Source organism: Ischnura elegans, chromosome 4 (assembly GCF_921293095.1).
Source record: "Ischnura elegans chromosome 4, ioIscEleg1.1, whole genome shotgun sequence".
NCBI classification, from domain to species: domain Eukaryota; kingdom Metazoa; phylum Arthropoda; class Insecta; order Odonata; family Coenagrionidae; genus Ischnura; species Ischnura elegans.
The window spans coordinates 2,768,211-2,789,164 of record NC_060249.1 but is presented as its reverse complement, the minus strand read 5'-3'; the positions used below and the strand labels follow the sequence as shown (position 1 = coordinate 2,789,164).

The 20,954-nt window shown below is 37.8% G+C and overlaps 1 protein-coding gene across 3 annotated transcripts in view; it reads right to left on the bottom strand.

Moving 5' to 3' along the window:
- Window positions 1-263: 263 nt before the first annotated feature.
- LOC124156992 (protein numb homolog) overlaps window positions 264-20,954 on the bottom strand; it is a 39,095-nt gene continuing 18,404 nt past the window's right edge. The window contains exons 7-11 of one of the 3 annotated variants that reach the window (XM_046531440.1): window positions 17,523-17,549; window positions 14,952-15,017; window positions 12,767-12,900; window positions 11,594-11,702; window positions 264-4,333 (exon numbers count right to left, since the gene is read on the bottom strand). In XM_046531440.1, coding sequence (XP_046387396.1) covers window positions 3,465-4,333; window positions 11,594-11,702; window positions 12,767-12,900; window positions 14,952-15,017; window positions 17,523-17,549 — 1,205 coding nt within the window. In that variant the 3' untranslated portion in view covers window positions 264-3,464. The remainder of the gene's footprint in view (window positions 4,334-11,593; window positions 11,703-12,766; window positions 12,901-14,951; window positions 15,018-17,522; window positions 17,550-20,954) is intronic. The other 2 variants (XM_046531441.1, XM_046531442.1) reach the window with 2 other exon arrangements.

Genomic DNA, 20,954 nt, shown 5'->3' with positions numbered 1-20,954 from the left:
GCTACAAGAGTACAAGTTAGCCGAAAAAAATAAATTTCGGTGTCACAAACCTACCCTACAATCCTAAAGGACTTAAAACGGCGAGGTAAATCTCCAAGAAGACAATTATTAACGGTTTATAACCGTAAGTGAAGTAAATAACTTCAATCTTGTCTCTGAAGTAGGTATATATAGTACTCGTATGCCTACATCATAGCTGAAAATTGCAAGATTAATTTAAAAGAAAGAGGGTTAATTAGTCACTATCAAGAAAATAACCAGTGTTTGTGTGTTTATAAGTGTTATCTCATTGGATACCCCTTATCTTTTATTTTTCACCAGTAACAAATACAACTGAGGCGGCTAATTTGGTGGTAGGTCCTGGATGTTAAAGTACATTGCGCATAAAGTATAAAAAGACAACAAAAACTAATATTAAAACACAAGTTTTTCTTAAAATACACCATCCAGGTCACTCCAACAAATGCCGCCTTTCAAGTACAATGTACCATTTAAAATATTTTTAAATTATCAACTACAGAGGTCAGACTTTCCCTTTTCATCAATGTTTACACAGTGCCCAACACTGGCACAGCAATTTCCACAAGAAATTGCTACATTTTTGGCGATAAAAAACGAAATTACAACAAATGTGTCCAAAAATAAACCACTTCCATTGCACATCCTCTATTGGCTTAGCAGAATCATAGGGATTTGGAAACCTAATGTAGTTACATCTTTATTTTAAGAAAAAAAGGTCTGACATGTAAGTTACAGCTCTTTTGTTATATATGTACAGGATATTTTCTTCTCTAGAAGTTCACTTGAAGTCACAGACCTCATGTGAGTGAAATGCATCATTCTTCAGGATTCTCTGCCAATACCATGACCTTTGTAAACATCTGCCATAAACACAGTCAACCTGGTAGGAGCCGAATTTCATCACATAACGAGATGCAGCCAGTGCCCTTTCTAGGTGATGAGAATTTGGCATCCTCCCCTATTATCTCTCAAGCAGTCCTCCCACACCAAAGCCAAATTTAAACTATTACATATGTATGTACGTACTCATCTTCTGACCTTGATCAACACAGCTGATCAGATTCAACAATCTAGTACGTCAAATCACAGACTGACTGATTTTTTTTACCCTATGCAGGTGAGGCTACTGATTTTTAAGTGCACAAACTTTGAAATTTAACACGTATGTATGTATTCATGTTCAGAGGTCAGTCTATCCAGTTCAATACACCCAGCAGATTATAAAGAGGACGAAGCTGTAATATTTCCATTTCAGAGTAATGGTTATTAATTTTACTGATAACTTGCTAGAACTGTTTTGGCAGACATTTAATCTCATTACCTATGTTTAATAACATTGCTAACACAATCTCAGGACACCTTACAGTATGGATATTTATTATATGTATGTATATTTTTTACAGAGCTACAATGTATGTATAGTTGGGATATTTGACCAATGTTCATCCCCTTTTTATGAGTGTGTTCTTTAGAGTGTGCGTCTTGCGTGATGATCACTGGAAGCATATGCAAACAGTGGGCAACACCGGAACACAAACGTCTCCACTCCCGAATCGCCTATTTACAATATCTTTAGACTCTAAGAGGTGAAAAACAAAAAAGCATCAGGTGTATTTACAAAGAAAGTAGAGCCACTAGATGAATAGCACTAGCAAGGAAGTTTCAGAAAGAATACTAAACAACAAAAGCAAGAATCTAAAGTAAGAGAGAAGCAGCATTTCGTTCACTCCGACTCATATCCCACAAGATGCTTCAGTTTTTCCATTTTTTTTTATTTCTCAACAATAAGAAAGAATGTAAAGGTGTTGCTCAGGGTTTACACCAAGTGATGTTTTGTAATAGTGTCGACATTTCGAAAAAATGGCTTGTTTATCATCGTCAGGACGTCATCAATAGCCAGAGAGACTCACCCACCCATAGCATGTTTCCCTTTTTGGAATGATGAAAAACAAATTGTTTTTCAAAACAATGACCCTATTGCCCGAGAAACATATTTACATTCAATTTATCAGAAAAATCTAAAATCATTTAATAAATAAGGATAACGAGAAAGACATTGCAACTTTCCCCCTGGCCAAGTTGCTCAGTGGAAAGCGAGAAAGTAGTACTTTTGTTCCCTGCCACCAACGCTTGCTCACTTCACTCATTTGGAAGTCTCTAGCTGCAAACAGCAAATCCTCCCTAATCATGGAATGCAAATCTAATAAGTTACTCAAAAAAATGTTACCTGCTATCTCTCAGCAAAATTATCGCGCAATCATATGGAAACCATTCAGGGCATATATCATATACATAGGGTGTGTTTTCAAAAGTGTCAATAATCACATTGACATGATTATGAGTTTGCTTGAAAAAGTCGAGAATGGTGATCTCATTATGACACTTCTTCAACTACCTCCCAACAGAGGAGACATCTAATGACCACTGCCAACTATTCATAAACTTACATTAATAAGCCAATTTGCATCCTGATGCTCCTTTTCTTTCTAATGCAGTGACGACCACTAGATCTCCTCCGTCAGAGGTACGAAGTTTCAAGAGTATCACATGAAATCACTATCCCTCATTTTCAATTGAATTAACTTGCTTATTGGCACTTACGAAACAACAATAGATTATTACAATATATATTATTAATATATACAGGAAAATATCTGAGCAGCACACATCATTTGAAGGTCACCGACAAGACTACACACAGACTGTCCCGTACACTATCGAATGTATGTACTCGTAAAGTAAAAACAAACCTCTTCCAAACTTTCACATTCTCATACTTGCAATTACAAAAGCAACTCTAAAGCATCACCATTGCAACAGAAACTCTTTCTACCAATGTCTCTAATACTTTTTTTCATAATAATCTTCTGTACACTATGCACTTTTGCACAGTCAGCGTTCACTTTGCAGATCATACCCTAAACACGTATGTTAACTGCGCGCGCCTAGACACCACTCAGTAAAATAGATCAGGAATGATATGATATTTGTTATCTCACGAAAAAAAAAAAACAAATACACTGATATTAACTCAATACAAAAAAGAGGGTAGTAATCATATGTAAAACAAATGAATGACTACACAAAAGTGTAGCTCACTTATCACTGAAATAGGCCACTGTCTTCAAGTACTTTGACTTTTACGTCAAAAATTAGACAGAGTGCAGAAGTTAATATACAAGGACAAAGGGTTTTCTTCAAGAAAGAAAACAAATAAATCATTAGCGATAACTAAACATAATGAAGAAGATAAAACACAAATTTGAGCCTCACATAAATCAGAAGCATTAGCAAGTTAAAAAAATATATATCATACAAGCAGGTAGAAAAAAAAGACCACCACTTTTTTTGCCACAAAAACACGCAATGGGGAAATAAAAAACATGAGATATTGGAGAACTGTGGTTAATATTCCAAGATAGGGATCAGATCTTTTCTCCCCACTACATCTGCACCTCAAAAGCTTTGACGACATTCTGCGCAAAAGGGTTGGTACCGATGCCTGCTGTCGTCGCACTCCCCTGCGCAGCAGCCGCCGCTGCCGCTGCAGCTGCTGCGTTGGCGCGATGGTTGCGTGCTGCAATTGCAGCCCACTCGGCATCAAAGGGGTCTTGCGTCTGTGGCGCATGGCTCTCCTCCCCGCTGCCGCTCCACCACGACGACGCCGCTGAAGAGGAGTTGTTTGGCGCTCCAGAACTGAGGAACGTCTCAGCGGAGCCAAGGGAGTGGGCGCGGAGGTGCGCCAGGTGTGGCGCCCTGCGCGGCGTGCTCCCGATGTTGTTGGGCATTGCGTTTCCACGGCCACCGTTGGCAGGGAGGGGAGGCTGCTGGCGGAGGGGAGGAGGTGGGGGCGGGGGGGCTACCGGCGCCCCGTCTCGCCCAACCTCCACGCCCATCGTGGTGCCACCATTCTCCAGGGGACCCTCGGCATCTGCCACAGCTCCCGTTATGCTCCCAAGCCATTGGTCAGGACGAGGAAGGTCAGGGATGGCATCCACGGCAATTGGCTGGATCTGCGTCGTGCCCACCACGTGGTTGGTGGTCGTGGTGGTTGCCGTGGCCGTCGTGGCAGGGGTGGGTGGGGGCATGGGGAGGGGAGGGTGCTGAGGGGGGGCCCTGGGCGTGAATGGGACAACGGCCGTGCTCGTGGTGGTCAGCTGTGATGAGGTGACGCCACCACCAGAGGGCATGGACGACGACCACGAGGAGGTGATGGAGGTTGAGATGATCCCGTTGCTGTTGAGGTCGTTGCGTGGCGGGGGGAGGGGCCAGGGGGCGCCGTAGCGATTCTGATCAAGCCCTACCAAGGCACCTGAAAGCCATGCAAGAGATCACGCTTCGATAAAAAATAAACGGTTGAAAAACATCAAACACTTTTTCACAATTTAATGATCCTGCTCAGTGTTTCAACTGAGAGACAGATGATGAGGGTGGATTGTAGTTTTGAGAGGTGGGGGGGGTTCACTAACATCTTGGTGGCAAGCAATACTTCTCTGAGATAAGTTATAAACAAAAGCAATTAGTGGTTTACAAAATTACATTCATGTTCTGGCAGTTATCAATATTTTCTCTATGCTTAGCAACAACCCAAGTAACATTGACCGTTGGGCCTCGGTTGGGGAACCGTAGTCACGGTTGGCTCATTGTGGGTGGATATGCCTACCAAATTCCACTGTTGGCCCAACGCAGATATTGTTCGTCGGCCCAACGAAACGGTTTATGCTGTTGGCCCAACGGAAATCCCCAACGATGGCCCTACGAAATGGATTATCATTGGGCCACTGTTGGGACATCATAACATTATAGTACGATTGCATAAGTTGCAGGATACGGTTCACATGGTTCCCTAGCAACCAAAACTTGTTTGGTTGTTAGGGATTGCTTTTATATGTTAATCATTGGTCGCGTTCAGGCGAAGATTGCGGTGAGTCACCGGTGCCTCACCGGTAAGCGGTGCGCGCTGCCATCGGCTGAACGTGAAAATCAACAACCGGTACATATTCTGGTCACGTGACTTGCAGCAGACAAACATACGAAAATGGGCGCCAACGGTGAAGTGAGAGATTTGGCTATATTTATCGCCGCCGACGACGATTTGATGCCAAACATATTAAATGTGATACAGCATGAAGTTGTTTTAAGGCGCAACAATAGACTGGCCATAAGACAGCGAAGAATCATTCAGCGGAACGAAAATTATTTCGAAAGAGTCGTTCCTCTCTTCACTGATGATTTGTTCAAGGAGCATTTTAGGATGTCAAGGGCCAGTTTTCAGGTACTTTTGAACAGGTTTAAAGTCTTAATTCCGTATTTGAGAGCATCGCATCCCATGAAACACAACAAGTATTTTACCCAGAGTGGATAATCACACACGTAGAGTACGTGTGTAGTTATGTATTTGATTTATTAGGTACAGTAATTCCCAGCGAGCGTTCAATTCATTTAAGTCAATGTATTTCAATCTCTGAGGAAATTACTATTGAATATTGACATTCAAGAAGTTCTGTGTTCTAACGTGTCCTAGTATAGCATGTCCCAATACCAATAAAATTATATTTTGTTTTTGGAAATTTGTCTCATGTTTTACGATTTTAATACCTACCTTATGCATTAAAAATTAGTATTGATCTAAACCAAGTCATGATAGCTATCTCTTCGTAACAATTTCACAATTCAATATACTCTGATCAAAAAGTGTATATGTGAGTAGAGTTATCCTTTGAGTAAAATTGATTTTAGTACGAATTCTCTTTTAGGCATTAGTTACTTTAATTGGGAACATGATGGAAGGCAACAGGGACAGATTTTTCAACCTGGCAAAGAAAGTTCAGGTGACAATTTGGATTCTTTCCAAGCAGGAGAGTTTTCTCGCTGTCGGAGACCGGTTTGGAATATCAAGAAGCACATGCCATGGTGCTTTCAAGGAGATAATTCAAACCTTAAAGCACCTAGTGCCAATATATATCACCTGGCCTAATATGAGAATACTTTCGGACAATGCTCGAGTGAGAGACGGTCCCATGTACACTACTTTCACCACTATGTTTTATAGTCTTAGTGAATCATATATCATATCAAACAAAGAATTAAATTCATCGAGTTTTATATTGAAAATCTGTCCATTCAAGGTATTTCAACTCAAATCCAATGGATTTCCCGGCATTGTAGCAGCTGTTGATGGGTGTCACATTCAGTGCAGGCAGCCCCCTGGAAATGCTAATGATTTTTATAATCGGAAAGGAAACCATTCCATAATTTTACAGGGTACTTACAAATCCCTTAATTTGTTTCATGGTGATGACTGCAATCATCATTTGAAAAATGAAACTAATTTAACAAACACCTGATTGCATTTTTCATCATGTAATAGTGTTTGATCTCATTCTCTTAATGAAGTTCGTATATACTGACTAAAAAGATAAAACAAACTTTCTTTTTATTAAATAGGTATATGTGACCATCGCACCAAATTCTTGGATATTTTCGTTGGACTACCAGGGCGCATTCATGATGCCCAAGTGCTAAGACGAAGTCCTATCTATGCCTCCCTGGTGAACAGAAACAATCCCTTGTTACCCCCCCACTTACACTTGATAGGAGATTCAGCATACCCTCTCCTGATAAATTTAATGACTCCCTTCCGAGATACTGGACACTTAACGAGACAACAAATTAATTACAATATAAAATTGAGCTCAGTTCGGTCAGTAATAGAGAGAGCATATGGTTTTCTGAAAAATAAATTTAGACGACTAAAATATCTGGATGTTCAGAGCTTGCAATTAGGATGTGATATGGTGGCAGCAGCCTGTATGCTCCACAATTTCCTCATTTTACGAAGGGAAATTATTTATGATGACATTGAATTTAGAGACTATGCTGACGATAATCCAAATGAAATCAACGATGAAGATATTTTGGTGCCTGCTGCCGTCAAAAGAAACAATATTGTTGAGTTATTAATGTAAATTACTTTTCCTTTTAAATCATGTACAACAAAAGGTTTAATGAATATTACCCATGAGCTTGTGATGTTTTAATACTATGTGCATGAAGGTTGTTGGTAGCACCAATGACATCATATATCCAACATACTTATTGCCAGCACTCTACCAAAGGTCAGGATTTATGGATAGCCAGCATATCACTAATAATGCATAAAATCAACATTTTAGCACATAGAAATGTTGAAATGAATCAGAGATATAAGAATTCCAGCTCATTATTCATTTTAATAACAACCAATTGAAAGTGATGCATAAACATATTTTTAAGTAAAGAACCAAATGAATGGATGGATATATGTGAACAATTTTTATCATATTATTGCACATTCAAACTGTCAAAGTTATAATTGAACTTTTGAAAGAAATAAACAAACTCACTGGAAAAAGCTCTTAAAAAACCCAAAAACTAAATAAATTAACTCTTACATAAAAAGGAATACACACAAAAAGGGTTATAATATCAATATATAATGCGGTACAAAATCATTCCTGAAATCAGAGGTTACTCATCATTATTTTCTTTATTTTGGACCATCATCATTAGAATTTTGTTTCTTTCCCTCTGGATTTCATTAGATTCCCTAATGGCTTCTGTGAGGCGATTGATGGAATTTATGCGCTCCTTTTCCAACTCTAACTGTTGTCTTCTCTGCCCATATAACATTTTCTTGTTGACGTTCTTGAGTATGGAAGGCAATTCAGGTGGCAAAGTGATATTATCAGAGTCCGGAGGTGAAACATTTTGAGGGGGATCAATAGGAGAATGGGGTGGACTGCATGAGGCTTCCTGTGTGGGATTTGCACTGGAGACGGCTCTAATCCCCCCAGATGTTGAGGGCATATCTTTGCTAAGGGAAGGGACAATGGAAGACTGAAATGATGCCACTGTATATCCAGGGTTTATGGTTCGGTCGTCGGTGAATATTTCGGCCATGGAATCATAGTAATCCCATGATATGTGACCCCGGCCTGTGGCTGACTTATTTTCTTTTACTCTTTGGAAAGTCTTCTTGAGATTTCTCATTTTGGCATCTAAAATATCCGCTGTCACTTTATAACCCTTCGAAAGGAAAACGTTAACTATTTCACTCCATACACTCCTCTTCTTCACCTTGGGATTTCGAAATTTTTCTTTTCGCTCTCTGTATGCACTTAACAGCAATTTCGTGGCATTTGGATTCCACGCAAATATTTTTGTTTCATCATTCATTGGTTTCTTAAGTTCATCCACAAGCTCTGGGGGAGCTAAAGTTACATTGGTAGTTAGTTAAATGACAGATATGAATTGTTTAATGCTTAAGTACATTTTTAATAATGAATTAATTTTGAGTATTCTCACTGCATATGTCTACATAGATTTACATCAACATTAGCGGTGATTTTATCACCATGATAAGAGTGCAAGACAGGGAGAAGAATTATTCATAACTACGTTGTTCCCAGTAAGTGAATAACTGATCTACGATAATGTTATTGTAATACTACACATTTATAGCATAAATAAGAGGCTCCCACAGCTGCTGAAAACCGGCGCTCAGCATGGTAGACTTCGCCTTTAAGATGAACTTATAGGCATATAAATATGTCTTGACTACTCACTAATTACCTACTTGAACTACCTATGGGATTACTGAGTTACAGTCTTAATTATTAACGTCAGCAGTACGGAAAAATACTTACAAGCATTACTCAAATGGTGCTCAACAGAGTTCTTCTCCAAGTATTCAGCAAAATATTTCCCGTCTGTAAAAATGAGTATTTTGAAATTGAAATAACGATGTGAAAATTTTCAAAGAAATCCGTCTAATTACTGCTACTTCTTGCGTGATTATCACAGCCATCTTCCACTGTGGTTATTTTATCAATTTCATTCTGATCGTTAGTCCTCCAAGAGCTACATGCCTTTATATTCACTTAATATATCTTAAAAGGTACGTGGAAAAACAGAGGAAACATTCGTAAGCTTGTACATAGATAAATTTCCTGGAGGATATTTCGAATTTACCGAAGACTATCCTTTGCATAAAGGGCAATTATTGTTAAAATATAGAAGTAAAACAAAAAAACTGGCCTTTTCAAGAAATGAAAAATCGCAAACTTCCGAGGAAAAAAAAAACAAAAAATATCACTGCCTAGTTAGGATGGAGAAACATGAACATCAACTTAGTAGAGCATACGTTACATGAAAAGTGCGAGGGTGTTTCCGGAGAGGAAAACTCTAAGTTTCCGAAAATTTAAATAAAAATAATCTGCAAAAAAGTCTGATCGGAAAGTTGAAATGATGCTAACATATGATGATGCTAAAGTTGAAAGAAGCTCACATATACGACATATGAGAAATATATAAATATATAAGAAATATATAAAATAACCTGAACTCAGCCTTTTGTGAGTTTCTGGGCTATCTTCAATCTGTATGGTCATCCCATTGTAAATATACACACAAGTTATATTTTCGCCAGAAGAAGTCATGGGCGCAGCCATTTTGATTCTCAACATGTTACCAAGCACCGGTTTTTCGCACCGGAGACGAATCCCGGTGGAAAAAATGGCGTCTGATCTGCAACATGTTGACTCACCGGTGACTAACCGGTGAGCGTTCAGGAGATAATTTCCACCGGTGCCGCAACTGTTGAGTCGCCTGAACGCGACCATTCACTATGTCTTTGTGATAGCAGTTAAATAAAATAAGTCGAGTGCTTCTAACAAAAATAAGGCATTGACCTCATTTGGTAAGTCTTACAAAACTGGCATTCCTAAAATCATGTTACCTTAAACAGATAGTTTCGTGGAATTTTAAACTTTTCATCATTAATTTAGATAGATCGATATGTATATTTTTTCAGATTGTGGCATATCTAGTACAAGTGGAAGTTTTAATGAAAACAGTGTTTCAATGGACAAAGTGAGTGATTTAGTCCTCTCTGAAGAGAATGAGATTGAATTTGTAGGAGTAAACCTAAATAACAACTGCACAATTATTATTTTATGGAAAATACATCAACTATATTATACTCAATCAGTGTTTCTGTGATTCCTATTAATATCCCTAAATCTTGCACTTATTAATCCAATTAAGTAAAATGGACTAAACTTAACAATTTCATTACCGAAGACCAGAGAATAGGAATTGTGAAGGCAATTGAATCAAATAACTCAGGGGTGTACATCTTGCAGTGTGACATGTTTGAAATTAAGGAGGATTTCTTTGAATTACCTCTTAGAAGTGGTACCATTGGTATATTTGTAGTAAAAAAATTAGTACCTGGATGCAAATTGAACAGTCCACCCAGATTTTATCTAAGTGTGTTTTGTTGCCCTACAAAGAAGATGGACAGTTTTTGTGTGTGCCATATTGTAATATGGAAAGGTGCTGTTGAAATTTTCCTAATTTTGTCCTAATAAAAAGTGTCCTAATTTGTGAAAATAAAAGTTGGGGACCTTCTGAACTGATATTGATTTTTTGTTTTCCACTTTTAACCACTGTAACCTTACTTTGTCCTATAGCATTGATTGTTAATGTATTTAATTTCATTTTGATTTATCGGGAGTTAAAGGTAAAGATTCTATCTATGTACCGGTATCATATCAAGTGAGAAGGTAAATTAATTTAACTCTCATTCTATAAAAATGAGGAATGCCAGTAAAATATAGCTTTCGTTGGGAAACGGATGGCAGAATTGAAAAGGGCCAACGGTGTATCGTTGGAGAGGGGTTGGCCTATAGTTGGGAATACGAAGGCCCGACTGTAATGCTCTGTTGGCCCATCGTTGGGGAATCGTTGGTTGGGATACGGTTGGCGAGGTGGCCAAATCATACCATGGGCCAACCGCTGTGTCCCACCATCTGCCAACAGAGGGCCAACCAAAAATGTTACTTGGGAAGAACCTGTAAAAAATATGAAATTTCAAAGGCAATTTTCAGAATTTATTGCGTTAAAAGTCTTATTTTCTGTGGCAAATTTGTGCAAAATTATGAAAAACAAATGCTGATAACTTTATTTTTCCATGTATGCTCAATGCACAACTACTCTGAGACCAAGGTTTCGAAGAAGATCTTTACCTAGCCTCGCCTATCAATCATATACCATAAACAAGTTGTGAGTCAAACTGATAAATTTCATCTATGTCCAATGTGCCTGATGATGAAGATGTTCTTCTAAACATAGGTCCCAGAATAGTTGTTCATTAAACATTTGTCACTTTTTATTATGATCTGTAAATTCAACGATGCAGTCCTGCCTGAACAAATGAAATTCTTCTGCAAAAGGGTTAAGGCCCACAATATTTCCCCAAAAATAGATAAAGAAATAGGTTATGGTTCAAAAAACAGAAAAATATGGATCTCTTTATTCTTAAAATTGTATCACATTCATAAAAAAAAGATTGGTGGATGGGCCAACTTTGTATATTCCAATGTCTCCATTTGAGCTTTGATTCAATGTTTGAGGCCACCTAAAGTTCCCTGCAGTTTGCTTTGTACGTATCAATACAAAGCAATGGTCTGGCAGGAGTAAATACTTCAAATGTTTATAATACCAAACAAATATGAATGATGGTACTTACCAGACGTATTGTGATTGATGGAGTTGGCAAAGAGGACACCAGCAGCAGGAGGGGTGGCCATTACGGCCATCGCAGACTGGTTGTTCAAGATGGTCGGAGCTGCCTGCAACTGAAAAAAGACAATCACAGAATTATCACACAAATAAAAAAACATAAGAAATCATTTAAGGCATAACTTTATGAAGTTGCTGACCTTCATGATGAATTACTCTATCGTAAACTCCAGTCTTGATTTAATACCGACGGACCTGGGTTTTAGCAGCTGTCAGTGCCATGTTTTCGGTGCAATATCTGGTGGCATTTACATTAGGGTGCAAGGGCAGATCCAGGATTTTTTTGGGGTGAGGGGGGCACAAGGGTCTGACAGGCAAACGGTCTCATCATATTTGAGATTAAAAACAAATATATAACAATTATTGTATGGAATATTCTCTTTATTTTAATCTGAAAGTTATTAATGTGACATTAAATGTTTGAGGCTCCATAATAAATGAAACGGACATAAACCAAAATGATGCATTTTTTTATTGGGGGGGGGAGGGGGAATGAGCAGAAGTAAGGGGGCAGACCAAAATTCAGCAGCTTTCACTTTTAAACTCCCATGTATTATGCACCCCACTACCCCATGACATTGTTCCTAGATAATGGCACTGAGCAGCCAAAATCCCATTTCATCAATGTAACACTGAGTGATGAGTTCACCACTGTTTAATTAAAATATTAAACATTTTTCAATCAGAAAGAAATCTATCACATTGTGCCAACATCTTTCACAAACTGGCATAGCTTTCTCTTCGAATTGGTCACTTGTGGACTTAATTGCAATGCGGGTAATTAGCAAGACTTTCATGACAGTGGTTCTCCAACTCATTCACTGGACACTAATTCCTTGTGACCACTAAATTTACAATCAGAGATGGGTAAACGTCCAAAACAATGTAACTGGACTCAGTTACAGACACTTTAAAATTTGCACAATGTTTCAAGTACCAGTTACAGTTTAAAAAGTAAGAATGTAAGGGCAATTAAAATTAAAGTTAAATTAGTGAAGTTAGCTTATGTTTCATAAGAATCGCACAAGTACCTTTCCATCCTCAAGAGAAATAATGAACAAAACTATGATCGTACTCAGTAATTAACAATTCCAAAAAGATGAGTCACCACAATACCAACCTGGCCGTTTGGCTGAGACAGGAATGGGTCATCATCCGATGAGAGCAGAGAGAGACCTTGCGTCAGCTGTTGGCACATGGCCGTCACTGGGTCTGCCTTGTCACTGACAGGTGATGCTTCAGGAATAGGACTCACTTGAAAGAAATACATAACAGTTCACAATGAATAGGTATGATATTACAAGTAGCTTCACACATCAATTACACATCCAGAAGAAATGAATTTTATATCACCAATAAATATTACTTTTATGTCTACATTCTCAAAAGATACATAAGTTACATCATTTAAGGATCACCTAGGATATTTACTTGAGATAACACAACCAGAGATGAAAAAAATGTCCAAAAATGACTCTTTGAGTATCAATATATTATATCAATGCTATATATGAAAAAGTGACACCTAGCAAAAAATAATACGTAGTAACTAGCAGTAACTGGCCAGCCAGTTAATATTCTTCACAGCAGGGTGCCAACAAAGTTTCCAGGAATTGATTAAAAAATCATTTCTTGACAAAATAACATAACTGATTAATATCACTTTGGTGATAAATATAATCATTTTTGGCCCATTAAAGATATCATCAGTGATATGTTTTCAACTAATAACTAATGAAAAATAGATGTAAAATGGTATCAAAAATATAACACTATGGTGTTTGGGGTAATATTAAGGGTTTCATTGACATGGGTTACAGTCGTATTGAATACCTTTTAATATATATTCCAATGAGAGGTACACTATGAATATCGTGGATGGCATGACAGGTTGAAAAAGATGGTGGTGTGTCAGACGCCCAGCTCCTGAGCCACTCTAAGGCAAGGACGCATGTTCAGGCATGTTGTGTGTCGTGTTTAACAGGTGGCGGATCAGTGTTTTCTCAGTTTCTAATAACAGGTGCATTAGTAAATAGGCGTGATAAGCAAATATATATAAATATGAAATACTGTGCAGGTGCTAGACATGCTGACGTGAGACCAACTTATTCCCAGCATGATAATATATGCAAATATGCTTTGTGAAGGTGTGGTGATTGTACCAAGAGAGGAGGGGTAGCGCAGGTACATACATATGTATGCACCTGTCCATCTAAGCTATGTATCACACACTCAATACGCTCCATTGAGTTGATAAGGTTCTGAGCGCAACCACGTTCGATTTGATAAGAATGATTTTAAATTTAAGCACTAATTGCATTAAGTATGGCACAATGAGTTTAATTGGGCATTATTTGATTACTCCTGTCCTTGCAAAAATTCAAAATTCCTGAGTTTGACGAAAAGTATCTCTGTAGCCATTCGATTGGTTGTCAATACATAAATTGGAGGTAAAAGGCAATGCTTCCCAAACGTCATCACCTCCTCATTCTCACATTTCTTTATCCAGCTTTGTATGAAAAAAAGAAATAGTCTTTTTTGGTTACTATTTCGAAGATTGAAAAACAGTTGTCCCAATTTTAATGCTATGTTTTCAAGAAATTTTTCATTTAGCTCTGTGAGGTAATGTACTGAAAGAACGGATTCCTCTAAATGCATATCCAAGAGCAGAAATTTGTAATTAATCTCTATTACTGCCAAAATTTGTAGTAAAAAGTGTTATTTTTGTTATTTAAAGACATTGGCACTGTTGCTAAGTAAGACTTATAAAAGTCCATTATTTCTGTACATGGAGTCTCATACGAAGTCGTGGAGAAATTCTTGAAAAAATAGTGTACAAAGTGGAACAACCATTTTCCATGAGCCAAAAATCGTACCTTTTTATTCATAATAACCTAGTAATTAACATAGTTACAGTGAGTATGAGTTGGTCATTACATTGAGGAAACATAGAAATAAATTAATTTCCTTCCACTTTATGTCATTACAAACGACCGAGTCGTTGCCGAGAGACAATTCTTCAAACTCAAGTATGAACTCGGCCTTTTCCAAGGCCAGTTGTTCCTTTGTTCCGATCGTAAATGAAGGGCATTCATTTGAAGCAGAATCTTATTGTCAAACCAATGGAGCGATTACAGCCAATGGTGGGGAGAGAGACCGTCTAACTATGTATTAGCATGCAAAATCAAAGCCCTCGCCACCCATTGGCAAAGAGCCAACAAAGCCACACTATTATTATAATACACATGAGAGACGGGTGGAGAACACAGAGTGGGGGGGGGGGTTGTCGTCAGGGGGACACTCACTGTTGACGGCGTTTGGCAGCGAGTGGAGCCTGTTCCTCGTCGTCCTTGGAGGCGGTTGTGGACTCGCTGCAAATAAAAGGACAGCAACACTCCACTAACAATTCCCTCAAAGATAGCAGAGACCACACACAAAGACAATGACAGCAGATAAAAAGAGTTCAGCAGTGTGAAATGCCATTAGCTTTGAAAAGTGCATGGAAAACAAAAACGTAACTGTTGTTTGAAGTGGATACACAAACATGAAAAACAATTTGTTAGTTTCATGCCAGGCCAACAATTGTACCTAAGCTGTATGGAAGATACCGTAAGACATAAGCCATAGGAAATTACTTATCTCCAACTGGAAACGTAAAGTCTATTCAAAAAGAAGGTGCATGCAGAGACAGTTGAGTTCTGATATTATGTCTTGCAAAGGAGATTCACATGTGTTTTCACCTCATTTTTTTGCAAGATAAAGTAGTTTGCGGAGCTTTTTTTTTCAAAATTCACTCTTCCACGGCTTCTAATGCACTCCTTTTGCACTATCAATGGTTCCATAAACATTCAATGTTTCTGATCACATCAAATGAATATAGATCAAGAAGTTCTCCCAGTTTCACCAACACACAATACTGGTATTTTTCATTATTCTTAGGTTTTAGTTGCCATAAAGCTACTAAAGTCATCAGTATGAAATGTATTATTCAGCTCAGTAAAGCCAAAACGTAACTTTGGCTCCAATATTTGTTCCTTTACATTACATACATCATGCCTTTTCTGAAATTTTCCATTTCTCGGACTTACAGCAGTGGTCAACTGAATTATCTACCACGCACTTCTGGTTTGGCAAGACATTGCACTGACAGTAGTCATGCTTATGGCACTCTGTTATTTGCTAAACACGATTTGCCGCAAGGCATTAGGAGGAATTTGACTATCTTTCTTACGGCTTATGTCCACAGTGACATGCCATTCCAGCTTGCTTGCGGTACATGTCCCATTGTAGACAAGGCAGTAGGCTCAAAAAAAATAAGCATAGATGGGTTCAAACCCAACAACCCAAAATTAGTGATAACTGTACATTTCTTCTCCTATAGCCTTTATTACATTAAAAAAATTTTTTTGTCCACAACAAGTAAGAGTTTTAAAAATTATATGATAAAAAATACCAAAAACATTGAAAGAGACACCAAGTGCAGAGTAAGATAAGTCCCATGCCAAGTCTCACACATTCCACAATTTAGTGTATTAATTTCTTTATTGCCATTTATATTCAGCAAAATTCATTTCCAAGTGATTTTTATCAGCACAGTTTAACAAAAACGGATGCCATGATTAAGCCAATACTAGCCAAAATCATTTTAAAAAAAGGAAACAGAATCATTAAGCTGTGCTTGAGGAAAATAAATCACACGGAACAAAATGGTTTAGTTGTGTCCTGCGCAAAGCCATACTCTTTCATCACACAAGAGAACAACACACATTATAAGACACAAATAGCTGTCAACTAATAACACAAATCTGTGATAATTATCCTTACAGCGTAATAGAAATACTGCTGCTCACTTCCACAAGTCTATCAAACAAACTTCCACTCACACAGCCAGCATGAGGTGCAATACCCACGAAGGTTCTGTCAGTTGAAACATATAGTGTGTCTGATAAATTTGAGGAAACATGCAAAAAGAATTTAAATTCTGGATATGTTCTAATAAACCACCCCTAAATCTGCTGATATCATCCTTACGGCACCACTGAGAATCACTTATTTCATCACACTCTCAGAGTCACAGCCTAAATTCAACAGTAAATATTTTCTCTTTGGGCCACAGTGACATTGCACAATACATATTGTGGTAATATTTCTTCATTTATTACTTCTAGTTTTGCCTCAAAATCTGAAGGAGTTGCAATAAAATTTTCCCCTTAGGCAATCAATAAAATTATAATAATGGTTTGAGGTGCAGTGTGATGGAAATCCATTCCAATAAATTAAAAAGATAAGGTACCATTTCCACGGAATTTTTATTCAACATTGACCGATTTTGTCACACACTTTATGAGCAATTTTATGCAAAATATCCTCAACCTAGGGAATAAGGGACTGAGCGTGGAATGTTTGGTGGAACTGGAGATAAGAGAGTTACTAAAGGAAGAAAAAATTGCTACTCAGAACATATCTATCAGCCATTCCTCTCTTCATGAGCCCCTGAAGTTAAAATACATTTTGATGTCCTATACTCAAAAAGTACCCAGTAAAATATTATAAATGATGCATATCAATTTTTAATGAAGAAATTTTAACGTTTTTAAGATATAAAACTTATAAACCAATGATATTTTTTTGACAAGTAGGTAAGTGATATATAAAAAAGATATCACTATGCTGTTTGGGTATAAGGATATTAGAGCTTGGATTAAATTGATGATAAGATCCTGAGAAATAATGGACGTGGAGAGAGAGAGAGAGAGAGTATTAACAAATGACGTATCATGCAGAATGACATAGAGGAGACATGAAATAGGAAGCCATGCAACCACATGGAGAGTAATAATTAGTAATCATAAGACGAGACTTGCCATGTCTCTTACCTGTCCTGCCAATAAGGGGCAGGCAAGCTGGGGATTGGAAACAAACATAATTCATTGGCATCGTTAATCAATTAATTCATAATAAGAGAGGCATGAACAATACACTGAGCTGTAAACAATGGAACAGTGGTCGTTATGCACCATGGGAGCAGCGGATAGAGCCCGTCCAGGCCCTTAAATCACGGCTGCCTCCCATGCACAATATTCAAAGGTGAGGAGATCACATTTAGAGGTGCAAAAGAAATCATACTGCATCAAGTAAATTATACTACCATTCTCATCCTCTTCCAAATTAAATATGCAGAGAAAAAAATTTCAAAGATGCATGATTGCCCAAGAGTAATGCAATTGAAGAGCTCTTTCTTAACACTGCCACATGAGTAATTTCACTTGGGGAGGCTGGCATTAGCATTCCATTATTTACAATTCAGTTGAATAATGTATCATGACCCAACTGAAAATATGTGATTGCAACTATGTACTACACACTCAAAATAAACAAGTTAGCAAGGCCCAAAAGGCATTCAAATTGATATATATATATATAATAAATGCAGGGCCAATGGGCCAAAACCAGGCATTACAAAAGGTCTACTTTAAAAAATTTCATTGCCAAAAGCAATTCGAGAATGCGTATATAAATGGCTGACATCATAATGATAAATACTGAAACTTCTACGTATGAAGGCTAATCTAAAAATGGCAAACCAGCAATCGTGTGGTAAAAAAAATTACTGAAAATGTTTTCGAAATGATTGAGTTAGCACAATGGAGTGGTATTGCCGTGAGAGCTTCAAATATTAATTTTTCGAAAACAGTTCATACTTTTACCAGGCTCCCAATAATTTCAACTGAAGTGTATTTTGTTTGGTATGGCAAGAAACATATTCCATGTCCAAATGGCGTGCTTCAAGGAGCTAGCATGATTCAAGTTTGCATGGAAGACCATTCAATTGTTTCCAAATGCACTTGAAACCTGTTCAAACATCAAAATCATTAGCCCAAGCATCTAGCCAGAAGGCTAAGAAGGTATAGAGCGTTCCACATTTAGTTGACAGTATGGGCTCATATGGAGAATTGTTTCCCATGTTAATCTCCATAAGGCCGGGAGCGCGGTGTTGTCAATAACTGCACGAAAATTGTTGTTGCATTATGCACTGATTAAAAATTGCATTCTTATGTAGAAAGGATGCTGCATTTAATGGTGCCAATAGATTTTCGATAAAAATTATAACAAAAGCTATAAAAAACATTTCCTTAAATTTCCGTAAGAAACGTGTATTTTTTTACTTTATCTTCTTCTCGCAATTTCTGCCTGACCGTTGTCTGTATTGAATTGAATCTTCTGCAAAAAATTCTTCACACTATTTTCTCCTTGAAGGTCTTCATTAATTGTACAAATATTGAGTTAAAATGTTGTTATGCCGACGTAACACCCTTTAGGACAAGAAAATTTTGATTTTTGCAAGGTAAAAAGTAGTCGCTTACTAACTTACGTTTCTTACGTCGTAGGTCCCTATATGCTGCATATCAAATGTGAAGAAAACTACAAGGTTATTTTTGGTGAAAAAATCATTAACTTACATCAACTCTGAAGCGAGTTACAAGGTTTTGATCTTAAGAAAAAATATTACGGTGCCGCTGGGCCGGGCTACTTGCTTTTTCTTGCGCGCAGAGGGAAAATTCTCGGGCGGAAAAGGAGTTTTTTTTGTCAATGCATACTATGAAATGTATTTATCTATTCGTTTGATTTCCTAAACAGAGAATTCTCATACGTCGTAACAGCAGTGTTTTTATCTGAATACATTGATACATGAAAGTAAGCAAGCGGCTTGGAAATAAGACGCTTTCGCCTTGGGTGTTTAGGTCCCATCGCGGAAACCAAGAAAAAGAATATCTCATAATCTGTACGAAACACTACCCCATCCAGTGCACGCCTTTTAGAAAAGGGGGCTTGGGTTTTTTCTGAGTTCCTTTCATAGGGTACCATATAACCTGCACCAAAAGCGACCCTAGCCGAAGGGGCCGTGGGAAGAATTTACGAAGGCGTTCAGTTTGTCATTGCATTTTTTTGGAGTAAACAAGTGTTGTGTGGTCTGCTGATTTTGAGAATTGTGTAGTGTGTTTTACACTTATCTTTGCAGTAACAAGCCCAATCAATATGTCCTATACAAAGAAGAGGAGAAAAGGTGAGAAGCTCATAAGCCGCGAAAGACAGTTGGTGCTCAAAGTCTTCTCGTACTTAAGGAAATCTCTCAGCATTAGTGAGGCCTGTCGAGAAGCTTCGAAGGCTACTGGGTGCTAGGAGTTCACTATTTACAGAGTGAGAAAGGAAAGCTCCCGTGGTCCATTGGTAACTCCTTCAAAAACTAAATAAATTTGACAGCCTTACAAAAATTCGAGAGCAGTGATTTTCGTCGGTTTGGTGAGATCGGGAATTAGAAGGAAGGTACATGAATCCTTCGTGAAAAATATTCCTCCGACTTTAAAATCCATCTTAAACTCGGTAAATATGGATAGTATTCTCCCAGATTACAAAAGGACAACACTATATCGTCTTCTTTTGGACATAGGCTTCGTGTACGAACGCAGGGGGAAAAGAATCATCCTTAACGAAAGGGATGATATTATTCGTTGGTGGCACAATTAATTATTTAAGGCAGCTAAAAAAATATTGTCGCGAACACAGGACGAGTGTATTCACAGGCGAAAGTTGGATTAATGTTGGACGAATAGTGAACATTAGTTTGCGAAACAAACAATTAGAAAATCCGCGTCAAGCTTTCCTTGCTGGACTAAATACTGGGCTTGGCCCCCACTTCCCGAGGAGGACGATTTGCAATTATACATGCAGGAACGGAAAACGGGTTCATAAAAGGAGCATCGCATGTGTTTCTGTACAAAAAGAACTCACTGGATGATCATGAAGAAGTGGCTGGCGAGTGTTACGAGAAATGGTTTGAGCACTCACTTCTTGCAAACTTACCCGAAGGATCAATTATAGTGGTAGATAATGCCTCTTATTACTCAAGGAAATTGGAATCCTTGCCTACTACAAGGTGGAGGAAAGAGAACATTAAGGAAATTAGCTTTGAAGATGTCAGCTTGAAAAGAGATCTTTAATTTACAATAAACCAAGTACGGGAAAATTTTGAAAAATTAAAGATTGATGATGTCTTATACAACATCGCCTTTCATGTAATACTAGCCAGAGCCAAAAAATATTGCATAATATGGAAGGAATAGAAATTTTGTCTCATTCAGGAGTGGCGATAATTTTTATTATCCTTCAATTTATTGTTATTTTTTACATTACAGATTATTCATGATTCAGCTTGTGCATTGAATAAGTACATACATAAAATAACAAAAGACTTTTCCTTTTATATTGCAGGAAAGGTATTGTAATTTACGCAGAAAAATTCCTTAATT